Source organism: Pezoporus wallicus, unplaced genomic scaffold, assembly GCF_028554395.1.
Source record: "Pezoporus wallicus isolate ANWC-B61680 ecotype Strahan unplaced genomic scaffold, APGP_CSIRO_Pwel_v1 contig_14159, whole genome shotgun sequence".
NCBI lineage: Eukaryota > Metazoa > Chordata > Aves > Psittaciformes > Psittacidae > Pezoporus > Pezoporus wallicus.
The window spans coordinates 817,812-840,399 of NW_026642380.1; the positions used below are offsets into that span (position 1 = coordinate 817,812).

At 50.6% G+C, this 22,588-nt stretch overlaps 1 protein-coding gene across 1 annotated transcript; it reads left to right on the forward strand.

The window, feature by feature from the left end:
- The first annotated feature begins 17,453 nt into the window (after positions 1 to 17,453).
- On the forward strand, positions 17,454 to 19,965 carry LOC130610046 (BTB/POZ domain-containing protein KCTD12-like). The gene has a single exon (XM_057429598.1). The coding sequence runs from the start codon at positions 18,037 to 18,039 to the stop codon at positions 18,925 to 18,927; it is 891 nt and encodes a 296-aa protein (XP_057285581.1). The 5' UTR covers positions 17,454 to 18,036; the 3' UTR covers positions 18,928 to 19,965.
- The last annotated feature ends 2,623 nt before the right edge of the window (positions 19,966 to 22,588 follow it).

A 22,588-nucleotide genomic window follows, 5' to 3' on the forward strand; every position in this document is an offset into this window, starting at 1 on the left:
TGCAGGAATGAAACCCATATACAGTTTGGAGTCTGTGATTGCCATTCCCTGACCGAGATTAGCAATCTGCAGTAGTTTGCTTTTCTCTTCCTTCCCAAAACAGGGAACAGAAAACTGCTTTTGCCTCAGGCACAGCAGAGAATTTAAGCTATTTAATTTTCTGCCGCAGGGATTTGTAGTCCTGATTTGATGTTGAATCTTATTTTTGGTGCTTAAACAGCCTGAATTCCCTAAATACCCAATCATTTCAGCGTTTAATGTCTGGCCTCTGCCATTCCAAGGAAAACAGGGGTGGCAACCAGGACTTCTCAGGAAGCACTTGCCCAGGACCATTAGATGGTCAGATATACGGACAATGCTGCTTCAAAAAAAGAGCAGAGGGTCCCAAACCTTCTCCTTGCTCCTACTATCGATTTCTTCAGCCTCCTTGCTGCATATGAAGAATAAATCCCCCTTTGCCTTACACCAGCAGCAGTGTGGGATATATACACCCATCAGGCACAATGGCTGCTGCCCCATAGACCAGTTATGCCACAGAGGAATGGGGAAAGGCTTAGCACAGGAATTTTCACTGTAAGTTAAGGCCGAGATAACAGTGATAGATTAGGACAAGGCAAATGCAAGAAAAGAGTCGCCTTGTCCTTGTCCTTATCGTGGCTTCCCATGTTTAATGTCTGGAGGCAGTTGTGGCTCATGTTGAAGGGCAAGCAGCAATGCTGGTGCACAGTGGGTGCTGTTTTCTGCCCTCTCCTTTCCCCAGGAAGCTGCCCCAGTGGGGGAACTCTAGGTGTTATAAGAGAGACACTTGTGAGACAGAGAAAAGGTGAGAGCTGAACAAACACTTTATTTGATGGTTTCCCCTTTTTGCCTTTCCTCTCCCCAGGACCAAACCTTAAGGATTTCAAGAGATCCACATCCTGAATTTGTTCTTTTGCAGTTACAGATGACCAGCCGTGTAACACTGCTCCTGCATCCCATCAGTGCTCCAGAGCATCACAGTGTGCCCCACGCCATGTCCGCCTGAGGCTCTGTAAGGTACCAGCTCTCAATGGTAAAACATCAAACAAACAGGGTCAACTTTGAATCTTAATGTATCCCAAGTGAATTTGCACAAGGTCTTTCATTGCTGGGGATGGTGCATGTGTGTGCATGCAGTGTTTAGGTCTATGGACAAGCCCTAGCACATGGTAATCTCCATGGCCTGAGACGAGCTCCTTCGCTCCTGACCTGCTGAACTGCAGTGACTTGGGTGTCTACCTTGCACAGACAGGCATGTGTGTGTCTATCCATCTTCTTAGTAAGATGATGCTATTTAAACATAAACTAGTATGATTAATAAAACATAATGCCTGTTTTCCCCCACTGTTTGCACCTCCTCTGCTCTCTCCTCACATTTTTGCTGGGCGGATGGGTTTCTTACATGCCCCAGATAACTCATTGAGCTTCATCTTCACTGCTCTTTCTACCCGCCTGCTCTCCTTTCATTTTTTATGAAGACTCTTTCTTGCTCTGCTAACGTGCTCTTGGTCTCACTGGTAAATCAAGGTGGCTGTTTATCTTTAGCTCTCTATTTGCTTTCAGGAACACAAAGATAAATCTAGGCACTGTGCTGGAGCTGGATCAACAAGAAAGCTGATTTCTTTCCTCTTCTCTCCCAGTTCATGGTTGTGCACAGCTGGCAATAAGTTGTATTTGAGACCTGAGAATGTTCCCTCTCCATTTTCTGAGGTGAAAGTGGTAAAACAAACAGAAAGACCGAGAAATGACCTCTCCCAGGCTCTTCTGGGTGAAAGCACACTGCAGAGAGCTCCGAGATAGAATGTTACACCAAGAGCCCAAACCAGGGTAAAAGCGAAGGCTCCCAGACTTCATCTGATGCTCTCAGATTCACAACCTCCATAACCTCTCCACATCTTTCTGCTGATCTTTCCAAGCACTGGAGGATCCAGATAGTGAAGTGGAGCACACTCATGGGGAGGCCCTTGCGGACTGCAGCTGCTAGAAATAGGAAATCAGGTCACGGACTGGCTTCCCTTGCAGCCCAGCATCGGAAGAGACAAGGAATGAGGCATGGCCAAGCCTCCCTCTTATTCCATCTGTGCTCCCTGAGATGATGGCTGCAGGTAGCAGTGTCCAAGTGGGATTTAGGTGTCCAGACCCAGGAGAGCTGGCCCTGCAAACATGCCATGTGTTGGCGCTGCTTTGCCCTGCCAGCTTTCCCACAGAGGAATTACATGTGGGGTTAAAGAAAGAAAAAACAACCACCAAATCTTTACCTGGGTTCAGTTTCCCGTGTCTGGATGGTCCATGGCAGCATAATCCAGATTTATGAAAGAGAGGAAATATTTTAGGAGAAGCCATTTATTCTCTTCTATTGCCCATAAAACCTGCAGGAGTTGTTTGTTGGATGATGTGGCAGCAACGCTCAGCTTGGGAACAAAAACCCACCCCGCAATCAAAGCGGTGAAGCATTAAAAGACCCAAAGCAACATCTTTTTAGGCCACTTATAATTGCTCTGTGGAACTCACTGCCTCAGGATCCCAGTCAGAAAAATGGCTCTGTGGTTTATAAGAGCCCATCTGAGTGTACCCAAAGATACGGAATCAGTGGCAGGGATCGAAGCATGGGCAATCTCTTCTTTGGGAGACCATATCCATGTACAAATGGGTCTAGCACAGAGTGCTGTGGTGGTAGCACAGCATCCACCATGTGCTGCCAATAAGAAAATAAACCAGGCTAAGCAAGGCACTGGTTTGTCATGGGGAGAACTGGGGATGGATTTTGCCCCACGTCCTTTAATGATTTTTGATTCCTCCCGGTTTCTTGCTTTGCAGCCAGAAAGGAAACACACAGAGGGATGTGGGGAAGCTGCAGTACTTGGGACCTTCCATCCTGGAGGCGATGTGTCTAGTGCCCTGCTCTGCCTGGAGGATCAGCCCCGGACCCATCCTGGATGCTCAGGGTGCTCTTTCAACTCAGAGCAGTCCTGGGGTGCTCTGATCTGGTCCTTGCCTTCCTTCACCATCTCAAAGAGCTGAGGCAGAGATGAGGGACTCGGCTGCAGCAGTGATCCATAGTGTGATCCATAGATCAGCCCGTTCTGCACCTCCACCGCTATCCCTTCCCTCTCTGGATGAGGTCCTGATGCCGGAGGAACCTTTAACTTTCTGCATAAGCAGACCTTGGTGGGTTCTTGAGTGGATGCTCAAGTCACCAGTGGGTGAAAGGGCCCCTCATCCTTATCCCCCTTGCGCGTGGTTTTAGGGTATGCTTGCAGAGCAGGACACGGCGGAGATCCCACTAGAGGGTGCTGCCCGGCTCTGCTGGGAAACACCAGCTCCTGGGCCTCCAGACATCCCTGTTAACTCCAGGTGCCTCATTTCCCCTGCAAGCCTGCGATGTCTTCCCTTTCCCCCTGATTTACCTCCAGCCATACCACTGCTATAGATTGCTACTGCCAGCAGGACAAAGGAGCCCATCTCTAGTTTATGGATCTGCTTTTCCTTTTTCTCTTTTTTTTAACCCCTTGAGTAAACAACCAATAAAGTCAGCGAGTCAGAGCGAGGAATGGAGATTACAGCAGAGCCGTGTGCTCAACTCGCTTTGTATCGGCAAAATGAGAGCCAGTCACACAGAGAGAGGCTTCTTCCCCACCTCAGTGACCTATACCAGTACCAAACAGCAACAGGGAGGTATTTACCCACCCCAGGACTATATTAGAAGACAGACTTATTGGTCCTAAATGTCTCACATGACCTGCAAGTCGTACACAGATGTCCTCAGGGGAGCTGGGGGGAATCACAGAATCCCATATTGGTTTGGGTTAGAGGTAACTTAAAGTTCCTCCAGTCCCACCCCCTGCCACAGGCAGGGACACCTTCCACTAGAGCAGGTCGCTCCAAGCCCCTGTGTCCAACCTGGCCTTGAACACTGCCAGGGATGGGGCAGCCACAGCTTCTCTGGGCACCCTGTCTTGTGTCTCTCTTCCTCTCAGCCCACATCACTTCTCCTCCCAGAGGCAGCACCACAGATGATGCCCTGAATGGGTGCCTGGCTGCATGCCCAGCCACAGACCAGGGTTGCACACAGAGTGGGATGCCAACATCCTCCTTGTGCAATGCATCTTTGGAAGATATACTGCTCATTGGCACTAAATCCCCATGTGCAAAACCTGCAGCAACAGGGAGTGAAACATATCTGGAAGTCCCCTGGCAGAAATACCCTTTTGAACCGCTGTTACAAACAAGCTTGATTTAAAGGGGGCTTATAAGAATGCTGGGGAGGGACTCTTCATTAGGGACTGTAGTGACAGGACAAGGGATAACAGGTTAAAACTTAAACAGGGGAAGTTTGGATATAAGGAAGAAGTTCTTTACTGTGAGGGTGGTGAGGCACTGGAATGGGTTGCCCAGGGAGGTTGTGAATGCTCCATCCCTGGCGGTGTTCAAGACCAGGTTGGACAGAGCCTTGGGTGCCCTGGTTTAGTGTGAGGTGTCCCTGCCCATGGCAGGGGGTTGGAACTGGATAATCTTAAGGTCCTTTCCAAACCTAAGTATTCTGTGATTCTATGAAAGCTGAACTTTCTGTTCCTCCAGGCAGGTTCTGCCTCGAGGATGCTTCTGTCAGTGGCCCATGAGCACACATCATCGTGCCCACGTAGCAGCTGCTGTCTTCTGCAGGGAAAACCAGCCAGTTCTTACTCTGGCATTAATGTGCCACTAATTCAGCCAAATACACCCCTGGAGGCAGCGCAAGCGATGGGGAGGTGTAAGTGCTCCGCCACAGCTCCTATCCCCAGCTCCTTTGGAAGCTGGTGTCCCTTGCAGCTAAGACAAGGGTTGCCTGTGTGCTCAGAGCCTGTACTGACCCAGAGGATTTCACTCAGCCCTGAAACAGATTAGAGAGTGGTGAGGACACATGTACGAGGCTGCTGCTGGAATAGGAACGGGTAGACCCCACCTCAGCAGTTCAAACTGAAGCCGAACAGCTCGTGGTTGTGGCACTGATCCAGCTCAGGGGACCCTCTTTCTTTCCAAAGCCAGAGACCTCAGCTCTGAAGGAGTCTCAAAGTATCCTGATTCCAACACTGGAAAGGGCTATTTGCTCAGAAAGAGGCAAAAGAACAGAGCAAGTACATCGTGATTTCCCTGTCCACCCAAAGAAATTCCCTATTGAAGGGATTAAGCCTCCAGTTTAAGGATTTCCTAAGCAGAAAACAGCCTCCTCCTGTGTCAGAGCTGCAGTGGATCCTTCTCTCATGAACTCCTCATGTTCCTCTCTGGAACTAAACGCATTTTCAGCCCCTAGCAAAGGTCCCACAGTCTGAAGATACACTCTTCAAAGCACCCGACATGGTTGGGACCGCACACCCAGGCTTCTGCAGGGCTTTCCAAGGGGTGGGATCCCAGGGATGGCTCTGGACAGGAAGGACACAAGTGTCCTAACATGCATCCTTCACTGCTGGCTCCTTTATATTCCTACTGCATTCAGAGATGGCTCTTTCTCTTCTTCACAGAGTAGGACGGGAGCATGGATATGCAGGGCATATGCAGGGGCTGGTAAAGGTGTTTCCAAGCTAAGCAATCCCTCCTTTCACACAGCAGCCACACTAAAAGATAGTATCTACCTCCAAAGTACTTAATGGGGGCAACGAGCTTCATTGCTCCCTATCTGCATGAAATATTCAACACTTTATTGCTAGTTTTCCTTCTGCTTGTTAAGCTTTGACAGAAGCCCATTTGCCATTTGCTGACTGCAGCTCTGTGCCATGCCAGAGGGCAATAAACTGGGTCACCCTGCAGTGGGGTGGCCTCTCTGTCCTTGCTGTCTAAATCCAGTTACTGCCATTGGCGTTGCTGTGGGTTGATGCAATGCCAAGGCCTTATTGGCAGCAAGGGATGAGCTTTATGAGAGAAGAAGTAATGAAGGGTGAAGGGTGAGAGTCCTGCGGCTCAGGTGGTGGCCCTGGTCCATTTTCTGAGGTGGCTGGGAGTTCTCCAGGAAAATGGAAATACTGAGTCATGGACACCAGAACTTTTCTGTTGGAGCAGCAGTTTTGAGGGACATCTCCCTGGTGAAGCTGCTCAAAGAGAAGGAACTGCTCAAGAGCTCCTTGGCAGTGTGGATGTGTCAAAGACTCATATACCCATAAGAAGAGCCAGGTTCAGGTTCTTACCAGGCCTGGTTCACATCAAAGACTGAAAGGCTGGGCAAGTCTTATAGTTTGTGCATGGAAAAACTCCAAAACACCTTGGCTCCTGCTCTGTGCCAAACTGCAGCATTCCTGAATCCTCACTTACATCCTTTGCAAGGCATTTCCTTCCTCTCATTGCCACTCCTCGTGTGACCATGGGGAAGTTTCTCACCTCTCCATGATCTGGTCCCCATCTGTGCTATGACGACAGTGATACTGGTTGTCCCTTTAGGCTGGAGTCACTCTATAGCAGAGATTAATGTTTATGATTGAGATGGGTGAGATAAGACTGGAGTTCCCAGAATCATAGACTGGTTTGGGTTGGAAAGAACCTTAAAGGTCATCTAGTTCCAACCCCCTTGTTTTAAAAGCAGGGGTTTAAGATCAGGGACGGAGCAATGGTATGGCAGGAGTTACACCTCAGGCAAAATGATGACAGAGGGTATAGACATATATTACAGCCAGATGTGTTGCAGGATGATCACAACGAGCTTCTTCAGACTCCTGCCTCTGATTTTATGTCCATGCAGCGTGTTTCCATGCTTCCTTAGGCACATCTCCGTGGCCTTAACAGCTGTAGTGCTTTTGGCCGAGTGCCTGATGCATTCCCCTGGAGGGGAACACGACCAAGCGTATTTCTGCTCAAGCTCCCTTAAATACGGCGAGTGTCAACCTGCTTCTGCCTCAGTGATGCTTTTGATGCTCAGAAGGAGGGAAGTAACAAGAAGAAGACCAAATATTATTGCTGGTTGGAACTGTGGAGTGGGAATGTTGCAGATGCAGGATTGATGCTGGTAGCTTTGGTGTGCATGTCCTCAGCTGTCCTGCAGGTCACTTGGTCTGTAAATGGGGACCCCGCTTGTATGCAGGGGCAAAAGAGGTGACTGAATTGTGGGGTTTTTTGATGGATAAGGTTAAACTTTATCAACATTAGTCATGGAATTTTCCAGTGTTGGTCATGTGCAGGTTGCCTTGGCATCGCCATGGCATCAGTCCTGGCAATAATGTCAGCTCAACACATGGCAGGGCTGACAGACGAGCACTCCAAGCAGGTAATGTGAGGGTAAAGTCTGAGTCACCTCTTCCAGCAGTAGCATGACCGTTGCTGTCACTGTGTTCTCTATGGAAACACAATGGCAGGTAGTCAGGAGATGCCAGGGAACAAATGCTTTCATGTTTCAGTAGATTACTTTGGCTTTTTTTTTTTTCATTTCTAGTTAAATCCACCTGTTAAACACCTTTTAAGTGGCATTTCACTAAGAGGAGTAAGCTAAGGCTTGGAAGAGAATTGTTGGGGAGGTTAGAATGAGATGATCTTTAAGGTCCTCTCCAACCCAAACCATTCTATGATTCTATGGAAAAGGGGAATCAAAACAGAGACTGGGCTTGGGTGAGGTAAGGTTCCACGTTTTGCACTATCTCCTGTACCCAAGCTTGCAGGAAGGACCTGTGCTATGGGAAACGAGGCACCTAGATTCCTGCACTGAAGCCAGCTCTGAGGTTTCAAGGTAGAAAACACCTCTGGGACAGAGCTGTGACCCTCACATTGCCCTTTGCTCTGTGCTCATGCTCAGGGTGGGAGGACAGGAGTGCAATCACAGCTGCATGGTTCAGCTCCACAGTGGAGGGGAAGCTGATGTTCTGGCCCCATCCTGGCTCTCTTAGAGCTTTGTCAGTGGTGAACTGCACGTCTGGAGGATGCACAGGGGACAGGATGTCTCACTCAGACAGCAGCGCCTGCGTACATGGGCTGGTGGATGGAACATCTGCTGTCATCTGGAGTGTCCTGTGGGTGAGTCCTGCCCTCTTGGGCACCCATCTCCATTAGAAAGAGCTGCCACCAGATTAAAAAATGCAATAAGCTCCATCTCACTCCTTGGGATGTTTCAGTCACTCCCTATGATGATAAACACTCCCAAAGAGGATGGTGAATGAAATGTCCCCATCACACCCAGACCCTGCTCCCTGCCCACCCCCGGCTCCCAAATCCATGAGCTGCCTAAAGGCAAACTGCTGCCAAAGGAGAAGCTGATCCCAGGCACTGGTCACCCCCTGACCCGGCTGTAAAAGCCTGGAGAGCTCAGGACAGGGCTCCGAGGCCACCTTCGGGTGCAGTTAGTCCATCAGTATTTATTCCCTCGTCACCACAACACTCGTGCAACTGTGCTATGATGGACAGCATTGTCACAGTTGCACTAACTTTATCCTTTTCCTTGACCTTTAGGGCATTACGCAAACAGACTGTGAGTGTGGTGGCCTGTCCTGTGCTCAGCTGCAAGCAGCAGCATCTTTAACGCTGAGTATTAACATAACAGCCTATAGGAGGAAGCATTGCCCAGGGGTTGAAGCACAGGAGTGGAAGGGATGGGAGATGCGGGGTTTTCTCCTTGCTTGGGCTGTGTGGTGCTGGGAGAATGATTTTAGAAGGGTGATAAAGAAGGAAATACACAATAAACCTTGTGTACCTTGACCTGCAGTTCAGTGTTTAGAGCCCAACAAGTGAGCTCAGCCATAGGAACCCCTTCAAAGGCAAAATCAAAGCCAACAACAAAACATGTTCATAAAAGCTCTCCCTTTGAATGCTCCTGTGGAAGAGCCCACGCAGGGCAAACAGGTTTGTCCCAGCAGCTCCAGTGCCAGTCCAAAGGCCTCCCTCAAGCTGTTTATGGTCTTTTTGTGCCTGTATGTCCCCCCCTGGGTTTCACAGTAATTGGAACTCTGTGCAATACGTGCAGAGATGAGAGAAAGTTTTGATCCAACACAGGTCACAAATTGGGAAGAGGGTTATCACTCTTTTACCCTATATTTTCGTAGTTCCAGCACAGTGGGAAGATAAATATAATGAATACTAATAAGTATTAATTCAGCACACTCAGCTAGCTATTAAGATTTCTTTTTCTGATAGATTGTACAGATAAATTTAATTTAATGATAACTAGGAGGAGGAGGAGAGAGAAAGAGATCTGTGGCATAGGCTAAACTGGGAATATAAGAATAGGGTTTTACTGTCAGCTGGGAAGCAGATAGGAACTGGCCCAATTTAATTCAGCTGGTTTGCTCCCTGTCACTCTATATAGACCAGTAGGATTCCTCTAACAGTCCCAGTGTGCAGGAGCTGGAACCAGTCCTCTGTTAGCCTCTCCCTCTGCATCCTCCTGGAAAACCAGCGGTAACTCAAGCAGAGGTAAGTAATCCTTGGGTCAGCCTAAGAAGAGGTTGTGGCAGGCTCAGATCAGGTGTCTGAAGGCCAGGCTGAGCTGGGAAGAAGCTGTAGGGGAATTAGCCAGACAGATATTCTGCTTCAAAGCAGCTCCCTGAGAGCCTGTAATCAGTTTCCATTCCTCACAATTGATCGGCAGCAGATTAGCACGCTTGGAAATGCCAAGGGCATGGAAAATGCCATTCTGTCACTCAGGGTAGGGTCTGAACACATGGGATTCTTCTGGCATCACGTTCACTGTCACCTACAGATCCCTCCTCTGTCCTGGCAACTTTCAAAGGCTAAACTGGCTACTCGGAAAGCTCTGTTGTGCTTCCCAGCAGTTTCCATTGCTCTGTCCCCGTGCCACGCTGCAGTCCCTCGGGATGCCTGGGAGTCCTGCATGCATCTGGCTCTCAAGACTGGGTCCTTGGTCTTCAAAACCAGTCTCACAGGAAGAGCTTTCTCAGACTGGAGTTGGGTCTGAGCAGCTGGGCTGGAGAAGTCGGTGCCGTGCTGCAAACACCCTTTAAAGCACAAGGAAATGTCTCTTCCAAGTCTGTCACTGAGCGCTGGCACTGCCGGAGCACTCGGAGACATGAGGAACCAGGGCACGATGCCAGGAGAACAGGCCAACAGGTTTCCTTGACATAGTGCTTGGATAAGACTGTGCTTCCCAAAAACTGATCCTTGGCTCCTGTGGCTGGCAAAGCCACATCGATGCTCTTGTGCCTCAGTCTCCACATCTGCGAAAAGGGGACAGCAAATCCCCTCTGTGCTGCCAAGAGGGCTGGAACTGAGAGAAATGGTGGTGGTAGCATGAGAAATGGAATGAGGAAGCCATGCACATATTCAGGCTGGAGACGAGAAAGTTTTCAGCACGATCCCTTTTAGTAAGAGCTAAATCCTGACCATACATACTGGAGATGGTCTGTGTGGTGAGGCTGGTGTGATGGCACAGGTTGGGATTGGGTGACCTTGGAGGACTTTTCTAGCCTACATTCCTGGCAGATCGACAACACTGCAGTGCTGTTTGCATGTGAGAAGATGGTGTTCCTGGCACAGACAGATCAGAACTATGGAGCTTGATGCTGCAGCCCTGGTTTCAAAGGGCTGTAGAACACAGACAAAGAGTCTTTTGGGCACTCCCATACACACCTCAGAAACAGCTTGGCCTTCCCTCCTCCTAAGGCAAGAGTTTTGAGCCATCCCCTTTGCACCTCGGGTTGAAAGCAAGCCTTCTGCTCTTCAGAAAATGCTCCTCTTGTCCTTCTGTGATTTGCAGCATGTCCTCATGTCATGTTGAGTGTATAAGATCTTTTTCTCATCTGTGGCATTCATACAGCACTTAGAAACTTGTCTAAGCTGGGAGACATGGAAAACTGAGGTCCTCTCATTTGCGGGACAGTCTGGGGAGGGCAGACACAAGAGCCTGCTTGGGGTACCCTGGATTTATTGCTATGACTTACTGCTGAAGCAGATCCTCCTGTCTCCCTGTGTGTACACCAGCACCATCCTCAGGCTGCTCTGCCAGGCCAGCTGGCACCTTCACCCCGGGGTGCTGCATTGGCAGAGCTCAAGGAACAGACTGTCTGCAACGAGGCTGACACAGGTTCCTCCTGCTGTCTACCTCGGTTCAGGCTTCAGATCTTCTTATCACACCTCTGTTACATGAGGCAAGCTTGGGTCTTACTGAAAAGCACCTAAATATATCCTCTGTGTATGGAAATCTAAGTGTACGTGGCAAGTTTTATAGCCCAGGTTGTTTCCAGCTCTGTGCCTCAATGATCCACATCCTAGAAACACAGCAGGCAGGATGTTTGCTTTTGCCAACACAGGGGAGCGAGATTGTGAGAAGGCAAAGGCCACAGGAGCTGCTTCAGCAACTGGGTTACAAGCTTGTACCACGGGTAGAATTTGATCTGGAGAATTCATTTGTGGAGAGGGAAAAGTCCTCCAGAGTGATGGAGTGAGGCAAGGGAGTGCTCAGTGTGCCCATGTCCTGCTTGTTCAGAGATGCTTTGCTGCTCTTCAGAAGATGCCAGGCCACTCTTTAAGCCCATTCTCTCTGAGTATTGAAGACATGGTGATACATTTCTACATGCTCCAGCCTCCTTTCCTTCTGGGCTTTGCTCTGACAGTGCTCACCTCAAATGCAGTGGCCTTTTTGGTCCTGTGCCATGGCTTGAAGAAGTTACCAGCTTGAAAGAGGTCATGGAGAGAAGGCTGCATGAGACATCTCTGCTTCAGGGATGAGTAGTTCCCAAGTGGCCATCCAGTTCTGAGTCCAGATGGTGAAATGAGATCAGTGGATACGCATGTTCTTGTTACTGTTAGCAAATAGTGCACAGGATGGAGACGGAGCTCTGATACATCATCCCTGAAGTCAGTGATGATGATGCTGGTTTCATCACTGCCCAAGAAGATCCTAGAAAACCATCTTTTAGTGATGACACCAAGCCAAAACCTTGATCTTCAGCAACTCCCACATTCCGAGAGGAGCTTGCAGCCTAGTCCTCATCCTGTCTCTGATTTCTAACCCCACTTTGCTGCAGGGACATCTAAGCTTTCATAATGAAAAGCCAATTAAAGCGCACCATTAAGCATAGCCTTTTTCCTTCCTTGTCCAAACCTATCTGTCACAGAAAGGACACCACAACTGTAGTGCAAGTTGGCAGATGCTGCTAAAAATGGGCCAGATAAGATGTATAAGTGAATTATTGACATGCCAACCTGAAGCCTCCAACAGGACCACGACAGCGGGGTCAGATGTATGCGGTCACTTACCTGCTCCATTCCCAGAGCTGCAAAGGCACCTGAGCTCCTCACCAAGCAGAAGCAGATTAACCACCTTTTATAGAACATGGCAGTGCCTGGAGTTTCCAGGCTGCCCCTTCAGACACAGTGAGTCCTCAGCAGGGAGAGCAGAGAGGTGTTTGAAGCAATGAAAGCCTCGTCACTTGTAGTTAACTTCATGTGTGCATGTTGGTCTGTGTCTATCAGCAGGCCTGTACAGCTCCTGGAGAAGGAGATGAGGGAAGAGTCATAGATACATCTCAGTGATCCTGGTAGGGGCTTGCTGCTGGTTTATGGGCACCCAGGAGCTTGTGTGGGACCAGTGACTCAAGGCGAGACCCTTTTGACCCTCCACTATTCTCACTGATGCTCTAAAACCTCACGGAGGGATTTTAAGTAACTTATAGGGAGGGAATGGCAAGAGGAAGCAGAAAGAACCACAGCATAGGGGAAGGAGAGAGGAGAAATGCAGATAGGGTTGAGGGAGACAGAGCTGGAAGCACAGCAGTGGGACAGGGATGCTGTACAGTGTGATTTTTTTTTCCCCACTGACTGATGGTGATACAGCCATGAGACCCTGAATGTATTAAAGCTAATGCTCCATCAGAGCCTTGCACTCCGTGCTTCTGCTGCCCTTTTAGGACTAGCTCAGCTCTGTTTAAGGATGAAAGATTCCTGCATTTAGCCCTCATTCATGAGTCATAACAGTGGCACAGTGGGGTTTGAACCTCCGTGTGCTGGACCCTTCTGACACACATGAAATAGGGAGGTTTCCTCTAATAAATATTTCTCCTTCAACGCGCATTTCTCCATTGTCTCTAGATAAGAAACTGATGTAGCAGATGCAGTAGCATCGCTTTCTCTGTGACAACATCCTTGCAGCGTGATGTATCACAACATCACCGTCAGAGCAGGGCACGTACTTGATTTATTACGATATTTTTTTCCTTTTTGGAGGAGAAAAAAGTCAGGCAATGGAAAAATTTGTCTTATCTGCAGTTTATGGCCCTTCCACCCTTAAAATGCATAAAGAGTGTTGGAGCAGCACAATGGGGCTTTTAGGGATGCTCAAGGTGACTGGAGAGAGGGCAGGATCCCACAGTCTGAGGATGGGGAGCTCGAGGCACTGTGAAGTGAAGCGAGTTGCGTCCAAGCTCAGCAAACACAAAGAGCTGGAAATAGCAGCCAGGAGGTTGTGCAGCGCCTTCCTTGCAATCACTAGACCACATTCTGTGTAATAACAGAGTGGACACAAACACACGCACACATTAAGCCCATTCCTCCCTTCTCTTGGGACATGGATGAATCATGTTCCACTGCTGCGGTTGATAAAGGTCTTTAGAAGTCAGAGAGGGCCCCAGATTCACTCTGTTAAGGAAGAACTTGTAAAGGCTGCTTTATAAAACCTCTTGGCAATTTCTCCTGCATTTCCAGACCCCCTCATTGCTTCTGTGGTGCCGAACATCTTCCCCTTCTCTGGAGATCACGTTTCAAGTTGCCTCAAGACACGTCAGCAGTGGTCTGGATGCTTTCCATTTCAGCTCAGGAAGATATTTGCACTGATCTGAGTCTTATAATGTGGAGGACAAAGCACTAAAGCAGCACAGTGCATTTTCACTTGGGTGGGAAGGTCTGTGGAAGGGAGGAGTGATGCTCAGGTGATGGTGGACAGGCATTTGCAGGCAGAATGAGTTGTCCATCTTCAACCAACCAGAAAGGAAAGTGCCACCTAAGGTCCATCACCCCAGTCCAAACGGAGGCCGGAGGAGAGTGACTGAACTTGCTCTTTCAGGATCTAGTGGCACAGACACAGGGTAAATACCCACCTTGATGTATTTGTTACATGCCTGGAGCCCTGCTTTGAGCAGCTGAGGCAAACTATGTTTTCTCCACAGCTTTCCAGAACCTTAGCACCAGCATCCTTCCTGCTGTCCTCCTCTCTCCACGCCTGTCCTGAACTCCTATCCCAATCCTCTGTGCGTAATGGTGCACAGCCTCTATCTGACCCCAATATAAGGTCCCCATCCCTGTTCTGACTCCAAAATAAGCCTCCCATCCCTCCACTGACCCTCAAATATGGTCCATGTCCTTCCAGCCTCACAGCTCCCTCTCCATGCAGCAATCCCACCTTCCCAAGAGCAACAGGCACAGCGTTTTCTGTGGGATGTCTCCACCTAAAGCCTTGCTTTTGTAGCCTTCCGAAGGCATTATCAAGCTCAGGTTATTTTTAGGCTCGTTTCCTAAGGAAACAAGATGAATGCGTTTGCATGTGCTGTGTGCGAGACAGCGTGTGCCTCTGCTCTGCCCTCCCACAGATAGTTTGAGTTCCTTGGGCAGTTTCAGCTGAGTTGGATGGAGCACTGTAAGGTCTCAAAGAGACCCCTTTCTGATAGACTTGGGGATAACAGTGAACTGGACAGAGGAAGAATTTAGTGTAGTTCCAGAAATTAAAGGCTAATATATTCACCAGACTGACCCCTTCAGCTTTCCCTTCCCTTATTGCACCAGTGCTGGGAGGGAAGCACAAGTCACTGGGGCTCCTGCAAACAAAACCCATCACTTTCAGTCCTTGTTGAGCCCCACATTGAGTGGACAACCCTTTCCATAGGCACACCAGGGTGCTTGAGGGAGTTGGAGCCCTCAGTGAAGGCTTTAATGCCAAGCACAACTGCCTGCACGGAGCCTGCCAGTTACTTGCATCTGCCTGCTCACACTTGTTCATATCCAAAAGCCTTTTTAACAGGGTTCCTTATTTCACGTCTGCCCGTGCTGGCATCAGATAAGGTTCTCTAAGTCAGACACCAGGATTTTGGCCAGGGAGCAGCAGAGAAATTGGTACAGAGAATTTTTAATGTGTCCTTTGCTTCTCAAGGAAGGATGAGTTGAAGGAGAAATTTGGCTCTCCAAGCTTCCAACTTCTTTTTCTCTCCATTTATAGCATTTGCAGGTGAAACAAAATCTTGAGGTAAAGAAAGTTATGATGTCAAAAACATTTCCTATTTCCCCTTCCTTTTTTTTTTTTTTTACCTCTATTTCTGTAATTTGGAGAAAATTTTGTTGTTCATTTCTATACCCCCAAAGCACTTTCTCTCATTTTTTATTTTCCCCCATAAATATATTCCACAAAATATGCACATGGGAAAGTTCCTGGTTTGAGGTGTGAAAAGTGGGCCTTGAGGCCTGATCCACACCACTGATAATCAGAGACCCTGAATTCACAGGAGGATGCTGAATTCTCGGCACCTCCACTAAGGTGGGATTTTTGGGGAGCTATGATTTATTCTATACCTATGGATTTATTCTTCCAAACTACTGACAGACCCAGGGATCAGCATCCCAGCCTGACTCTTCAGGTGCGTAGAATCATCCCATCTATTTATTCAGTCAGATATCCCACTTCTAAGTGTACTTCTGGTGACCGTATCACACATCTGTGCAATGACACTGCTGGGATGCAAGAAACCAGCAATGAGAAACCCAAACAGAAGTATTCCTTGGATTTCGGTTCCCAGACTCAGTGTGGGATCTGGTCTTCAGGTGGAGCAGAAACTCTGTCTTCTGCCCTGACAACATCTGATAGGTACGTGTAAATAAACTCATGAAGAAACTCGGGTCAGCTTCACTGACACAGAAGCTGGATTTTGGGCTGCCTTCACCAGACTTTTAGGAAATGGGCAAATATTGGGATGTTCCTTGGAATCACTGTGTTCTCTTGTCTTTACAGAAAACTGGCATTTTGAAACAAAAAGAGAAAGGCCAGACAGCTCTGGGGGTGCAGAGCAGGTACCCCGGGACCTGCTGCTGGGGATTGAGATGCTGTTGGGCTTTTTCCCAGCAGGAAAGTGGCGTTAGGAGCAAATCCTGCCTTGTTGGGGGATGGATGGATGGATGGATGGATGGATGGATGGTGGGTGGGTCGGTGGGTGGGTGGATGGATGGATGGATGGATGGATGGATGGATGGATGGATGGATGGATGGATGGATGGATGGATCAGTAGGAGCACTGCTGGAATCCCCAGCACGGAGCACGGAGCTCCGCGATGCGGGTGATGCAGGGATGGGCGGGAGGGGTGATAGAGGCTGTGGCGGGGGGAAGAGGAGGGGAGGAGGCGAGGCGGGCCCGGGGCCGGCGGGGGAGGGCGCTCGGCGGCTGCCCGGACATAAAACGGCAGCGCCAGGGCCGGGCGGGCAGAGCGGAGCTGAGCGGCGGCAGAGAGCGGAACGGAACGGAACGGAGCGGACCTGCCCCGATCGGACCGGCTCGGCACGGCTCGGATCAGATCGGCCCGGCTCGGGCCGCCCTGCGCTGCGGAGGTGAGGGGAATGGGATGGGGCAGGACGCGGAGCGGGGTCCCCCGGCTGACTCGGGGCTGATCCAAGGGTCCCCGGTCCCGGCAGCGCTCGCAGCCACCGGCAGGAGTGGGGGGGTCCTCTGTGTGTTTCTCCCCCCGGCTGCAGGCTCGGATTCCGGCCGCAGCCGTGACAAAGGGACCCGGTTCTGTCAGACCCGCTCCCGGCACAGGCGGGCTCCCTCCGGGTGTGCTGTAGCGGGGAGCCCCGGGAAAAGGGACTAAAAGCCGCTGCGGGAGAGGATTTAGGAAGCTGGGGGCGCGCTGGCTCTCTGTGCAGTCTCTTCTTTGGCTTGTCCAAGTCACTCCTTGCTCAAGCACGGTTCACCCTGCGCATCCCTATGAGCTGGGAGGCTGTGTCTGGCCATGAAATGCAGGCTCAGCTCTTCCCCACCACCACCCAAAAGCGCCCACAGAGTTTTATCTTTGCCCTTTAGTCTCTCTGAAATTCGCATTAGGATCCGTTTGTGGGGCTCCTCTGAAGCCACACAGGACACAAGGATGGGGCAAGGCTTAGTGTTTCATGGCTGTGGGACCGGTCCTGGGGGGTGCAGGCAGCTGCTGCCAACTTCACGGCACTCCCGGGGCTGCCCTAACATTCTACAGTGGGAAGAGCATGAAGCCATCCCTGCCAGGCAGTTGGGAAACCCTTTCTCTCCATCATCTCCCACATCCCTGCATGGAGCATGGCTTGGCCAGGCTGGATCCGGAGTCTTGTCTGATGAGCCAGGTTTATGTAAGCGCTGATTTGCACTGTCAAGAGATGGCTAAGAATGAGCCTGCCTTTGGAAATGTATAAATACGGCATTTAGCCCGAGCTGTACCCAGCAGCACAGTGTTTGTCTTGGTCCCAGCCCCTTGGAGATGTTCTGCCACCTCTCACCTGCTCTCCACTTGGCTTTAAGTCACTACGAAGTGCTTTCCAGGAGCCAGGATGGAGCAGGAGTGCCAAAAGGCACTGTCACTCTGTCCTTAATAGTGGTATCTAGTGTTGCTTTTCTGGCAGACCTGTGTGCACTCCTTGCATGGACCACAAAGTCCCCTCCAAGCTCACCAGCTTGGCAGGAGACACGGTGCCGTAATGCGGTCCTCCCTTGGCACACTCGGCAGGATGCTGGGCCAGGCAGGTCACCACTCAAAGCTGGGGTGTGACAGCCCTGGCTTTCCTGTTGTTAACATCAGCGTCATTGTGCCTTCCACATGAAAGGTGCTGAGCCCCAGGAGCTGACTTGTGGGGCTGCAGGCAATGCTCTTCCCTTCTTATGCTGTGGAAGAGAAGGCAGCGTTAGAAATAGTTGCTGCCTATCCCAAGAGCCAGGGACTGGGGAGAAGAGCTGACTTGAGACCCCTGGAGAGACAGGGGCCTGATCCTGCCGCTGCTTGCTGCTCCAAATAAAGTGCTTGGCTTGGGATCAGTGGGAAAGCGGGCTGTGCTTGCTGGCAGGCTTAACACCTTGCTGCTTTCTGTCGCAGGTGGGAAGGCAGCAGTAGCTCACTATGGCCCTGGCAGACAACACAGGCTGTGCCAAACCCAGCGAGGACTTCCCCTTCCCCGAGATCATTGAACTCAATGTGGGTGGACAAGTGTACATCACCCGCCACCCCACCCTGGTCAGCGTGCCCGGCTCGCTCCTCTGGGAGATGTTCACCCAGAAGAACGTCCGCTCGCTGGCCCGGGACAGCAAGGGACGGTTCTTTGTGGATCGGGATGGGTTCCTCTTCCGCTACATCTTGGATTACATGAGGGACCAGCAGCTGGTGCTGCCCGACCACTTCCCTGAGAGGAGCCGCCTGCAGCGAGAGGCAGAGTACTTCATGCTGCCGGAGCTCGTGAAGATGCTGGCCCCCAAGCTCAGCAAGCAGAACTCGCTGGGAGACGACCCATGCCAAAGCGACCCCGAGGAGCTCTCCCCCAGCGCGGATGCCACCCGCACCCTAACCTCTGCCAGCACCACGCTCCCCAGCGCTGTGCCTGGTGGCCCCGGGGGTGCCGTCACCACCGGCATGGGTGCTGCCAGCAGCGATGTCCGCAGGGCAGGTTTTATCACCATCGGCTACCGGGGCTCCTACACCCTGGGCAGGGACAGCCAGACGGATGCCAAGTTCCGCAGGGTGGCTCGGATCATGGTCTGCGGCAAGACCTCGCTGGCCAAGGAGGTCTTTGGGGATACCTTGAATGAGAGCAGGGACCCAGACCGGCCCCCGGAGAGGTACACCTCCCGCTACTACCTCAAATTCACCTTCCTGGAGCAAGCCTTTGATAAACTGGCCGATGCCGGCTTCCACATGGTGGCTTGCAACTCCACAGGCACCTGTGCCTTCGCCCATGACCAGACAGATGACAGGATCTGGACCTCTTACACCGAATATGTTTTCTATCGTGAGTGACACCAAAAAACCCAACCCCACACACACCAAGCACCAACTCTCCCTTTCCTCTCCCGTTTCCTAGAAGGTAGACATCCAACCCTGAATCCCAGTGTCCTTTTGAGTTTGTTCTTGGGTTTTTCCCCTCCTCCTTCCTCCACGTTGAACCTCTCCAGCTCTCCCTTGTAGCCGTCGACCACCAACCTTCTTCCCTCTCTCCGACTTCTGCAGTAGCCGCCTGTAGCTCCCAACCCTCCCTGGATGTGTGGACTTGGACACTGTTATGTACTTGTTTGGGGTGGGAGGGGGGCATACACCAGACTGTGCTCTGGGCTGGGATTTCTGCAGCTGGATGAGCTTGTCTGTGTTGGACACTGAACTTGGCTCTCGTGCCCTGTGCGCCAGGAACATGCTGCGTACACTGTATTTGATCTGCCGAGGGGTTCAAGGGAGAAAACTCTGGGTTAAGGACATGCAAAAAGGTGGGAAGCAGCGAGGAGGGTGGGAGGGAGGGGGGTGGATGGAAAGATGCAGCCTCGCAGCATGGATATATTGCCATTAGCCCATGTAAGCAGCTTAGTGTTTAGACTGTCAGTGCTGGGGAAGGTTAGATAAAGGCTCACCCTGTGTTTGCAGTTGGGATTTGGAGTATCACTGCTGCTCTGGGATGCCTTGGGGGTGTTTTGGGGGTGGGAGAGGGTGGATAGATAGATGCTCTGTTCATGTATATGTGGAGGGAGGTGGGGGGAGTGGGGAGGGCTTTATATGCTGTAGGGTGTAAATTGCTTATACTTTGGATGGTCTGTCAGAAAAGTCCCTTCATCTTTCCTTTGGAGTACAATAGTGATGTGAGGGATGGGGCTGGATTGCTCTGGTGAGCAGCAGCCATGACTTCACAGATTAAAGGGAATCTTTGCCCAACATGAAAGCCTTTGCCTTTTGGGCAATCTCTTCGAGGTCCCTGCAATCACAGCTCTCCATGGCCTGCTCCTGGCCCAGGGGCTGGCTGCTGCTGCTTCTTCACCATGCCTGGGCAATGGGTAATAAAGGAGCAAAACCAACTCACCTATGTCTTTGTGTGCCAAGAAGCAAAAGCAGCAGTGCTGGTGGTGTGCTGTGTGCACCCAGGGTGTTGCTCCAGCAGCACTACAGCATGTGGGCATGAGGAATGTGATTTCATAGAATCATAGAATGGTTTGGATTTAAAAGGACCTTAAGATTGTGTAGTTCCATCCCCCGGCCATGGACAGGGACACCTTGCATTAGATCAGTAGTACATGGTTATGAATAAAGAGAAGGAAGGAAGACAAACTCACTGGAGCCCTCTTGCCCTGCTCTGACTCCCCTCGTCCTCTTTGAACCCTCGTTCCCACCCCAGCAGGGCTGAACCTCAATGCAGTGAGAGTGCTGGTGCAAGAGGTTGGGTCCAGAGTTACCCACCCCTCTGCAGACCAGCCCTGGGTGATGCCTTCATCCCCATCACTCAAGCAGGGCTCCCTTACACCTACCATACATCCCCAGTCCTCCTGCTCTGCTTCCTGAGCAGCCCTTGTGAAGCTCTAGGTGCAGGGAGCTGAAGGATCACCTCACTGGATGGATGCTGCCCAAAGGGGCTTTACTCTTTGGTGTGCAGTTAAGAGATTGGAGGGCTGGAGTCCTCTGGCGCGCAGGGCAAGCAAAACCATCACAGCCGGACAACCCCTCTCTCCTGAAGAAGGGGAAGGCAAAAATGGTGTTTTGATAAGGGCCTGTTTGTCATTGCAACAGCATTTGAAGAGGAAATGACAACCAGCCTTAAAAAAAAGCAAAGAAAAGGGAACTTAAGCCCTGTGCAGAAAGAGGCGGAAGGGCAGAATTAAAACCTTCTAAGAAAAGGGAGGAGGGATGTGCATGGCCTGTTGGCTTCTTGGCTTCTTTTTAACTAGAGGCTTTTCTGCTCGTTATTGATTAGGACTGATTGGAGAAAAGAAGTTGCTGCCTTGTGAGAAACGTGGTGTTTGATGTTTGCTTTTCCCCCCTGGAACTGGGCTGCAAAATTGATCTCACTGGAGGAAGCATTTTTTTCTGAGGGGGAAACCATAATGGCACAGTCACCACCGAGATGGTTTTGATCTGTAGGTTACGTGATCTGGACTGTTAAACCTTATACCCCATGTGAAATATGACCAGAGCAGAAGAGCTTACATCTGAGTTACTTTGAGTCTGATGGTCTCCATGAAAACCAATACTTCATGAGAAAATGCTTCTGCTGAGCTCTGGCTCAACAAAAATACAACGATTTGGGGTTGTTTCTTTTCTTTGCGCATCTCTAGTAGTGGAAAGAGCATCCTTTTGCTGCTGCCCATGGCTGAGAGGAGAACCTGCTTGATTTGATCCTTAGGAAAGACTACACATGGAGAAATGGTGCCATGAAAAAGCATCTACTTGAGGTCCTCCCTTGGCATCTCCCACCGCACCCGCTGTTGGTACATGTGGTGATGGAGAGGGGTCAAGGACACAAGTCACTCCTGGGGAGATTCCAGTTGAACACAAGAGGAGCATTTTTCACCATGAGAACAAGCTGCCACTGGAATCATCTCCCCAGGGAAATGGTGGCTCCCCAGTGTTAGGCACTGTTAAGGTTGGGCTGGACAGGGTGCTGGGACATCTAGTCTTGGTCATGCTTTGCTGAGAAAGGCTGGACCAGCTGATCCTTGAGGTCCCTTCCAACCTGGTATTCGATGACTATGTGACTCCCAGACAGGAGACTGCCTATTTTCTTGGCCTTGAGGATGGTTTGAAGGAGACCAAGGGGGTCTCATTCTGGTAACACATCCCTTACAGAAGAGTGTGGACCATCATGGGGAAGAGTGTTCCTTGGGAAGGCATCTGGTCTCACTGCAAAGCTCAGCAGCTGCTGAGCTCACCAGAAACCAAGGAATAAAGGCTTTAAAAACAAAGGGCTTTAAGCTTTTGAAGCTTGTTTTCCTTCGGAGGGGTAAATGTAACTCACCCTTTCATTTAGAGACCCCCAGGAAATCACCCATCTCAAAATAACATCGCTCTTTCAAGTGAGGCAGAGCATGAACACGGGCTGGGATTGTGTTCCCAGGCGAGCACCCTGCCCACAAATTGCTGGTTACTGGCTCGGTGTCTTATTCTGCACAAAAAAGTGCAGGCTCTGAGCTTTTCCCATAAGGAAAAGCCAAATCCCATCGTCCCATCTGTCTTCACCAGGCGCTTCTGCCACCCCGAGAGAACATCTGAAAGCATTTTATATCTTAAGTCTCTTTTTAGCCCCTCTCTAAAGGGACCCATTTTGGTGGCAGAAGGGTCCTGCCCTGCCCAGAAGCTGAGCTCCCTCCATGCTGCCAGCAGTCAGGAAGCAATAGGAATTAGAATCCCAGACTGGTTTGGGTTAGAAGGGACCTTAAAGCTCATGCAGTCCCAACCCCTGCCACGGCCAGGGACAGCTTCCACTAGAGCAGGTTGCTCCAAGCCCCTGTGTCCAACCTGGCCTTGAACACTGCCAGGGATGGGGCAGCCACAGCTTCTCTGGGCACCCTGTGCCAGCGCCTCAGCACCCTCACAGGGAAGAACTTCTGCCTAAGATGTAATAGGGATGGAGCAGATTGATACTGGGAGACTGGGAAGAAGGCAAGGAGGGTGCTGTGGGGTCCAGAAGGCACGAAAGGCTGGAGGG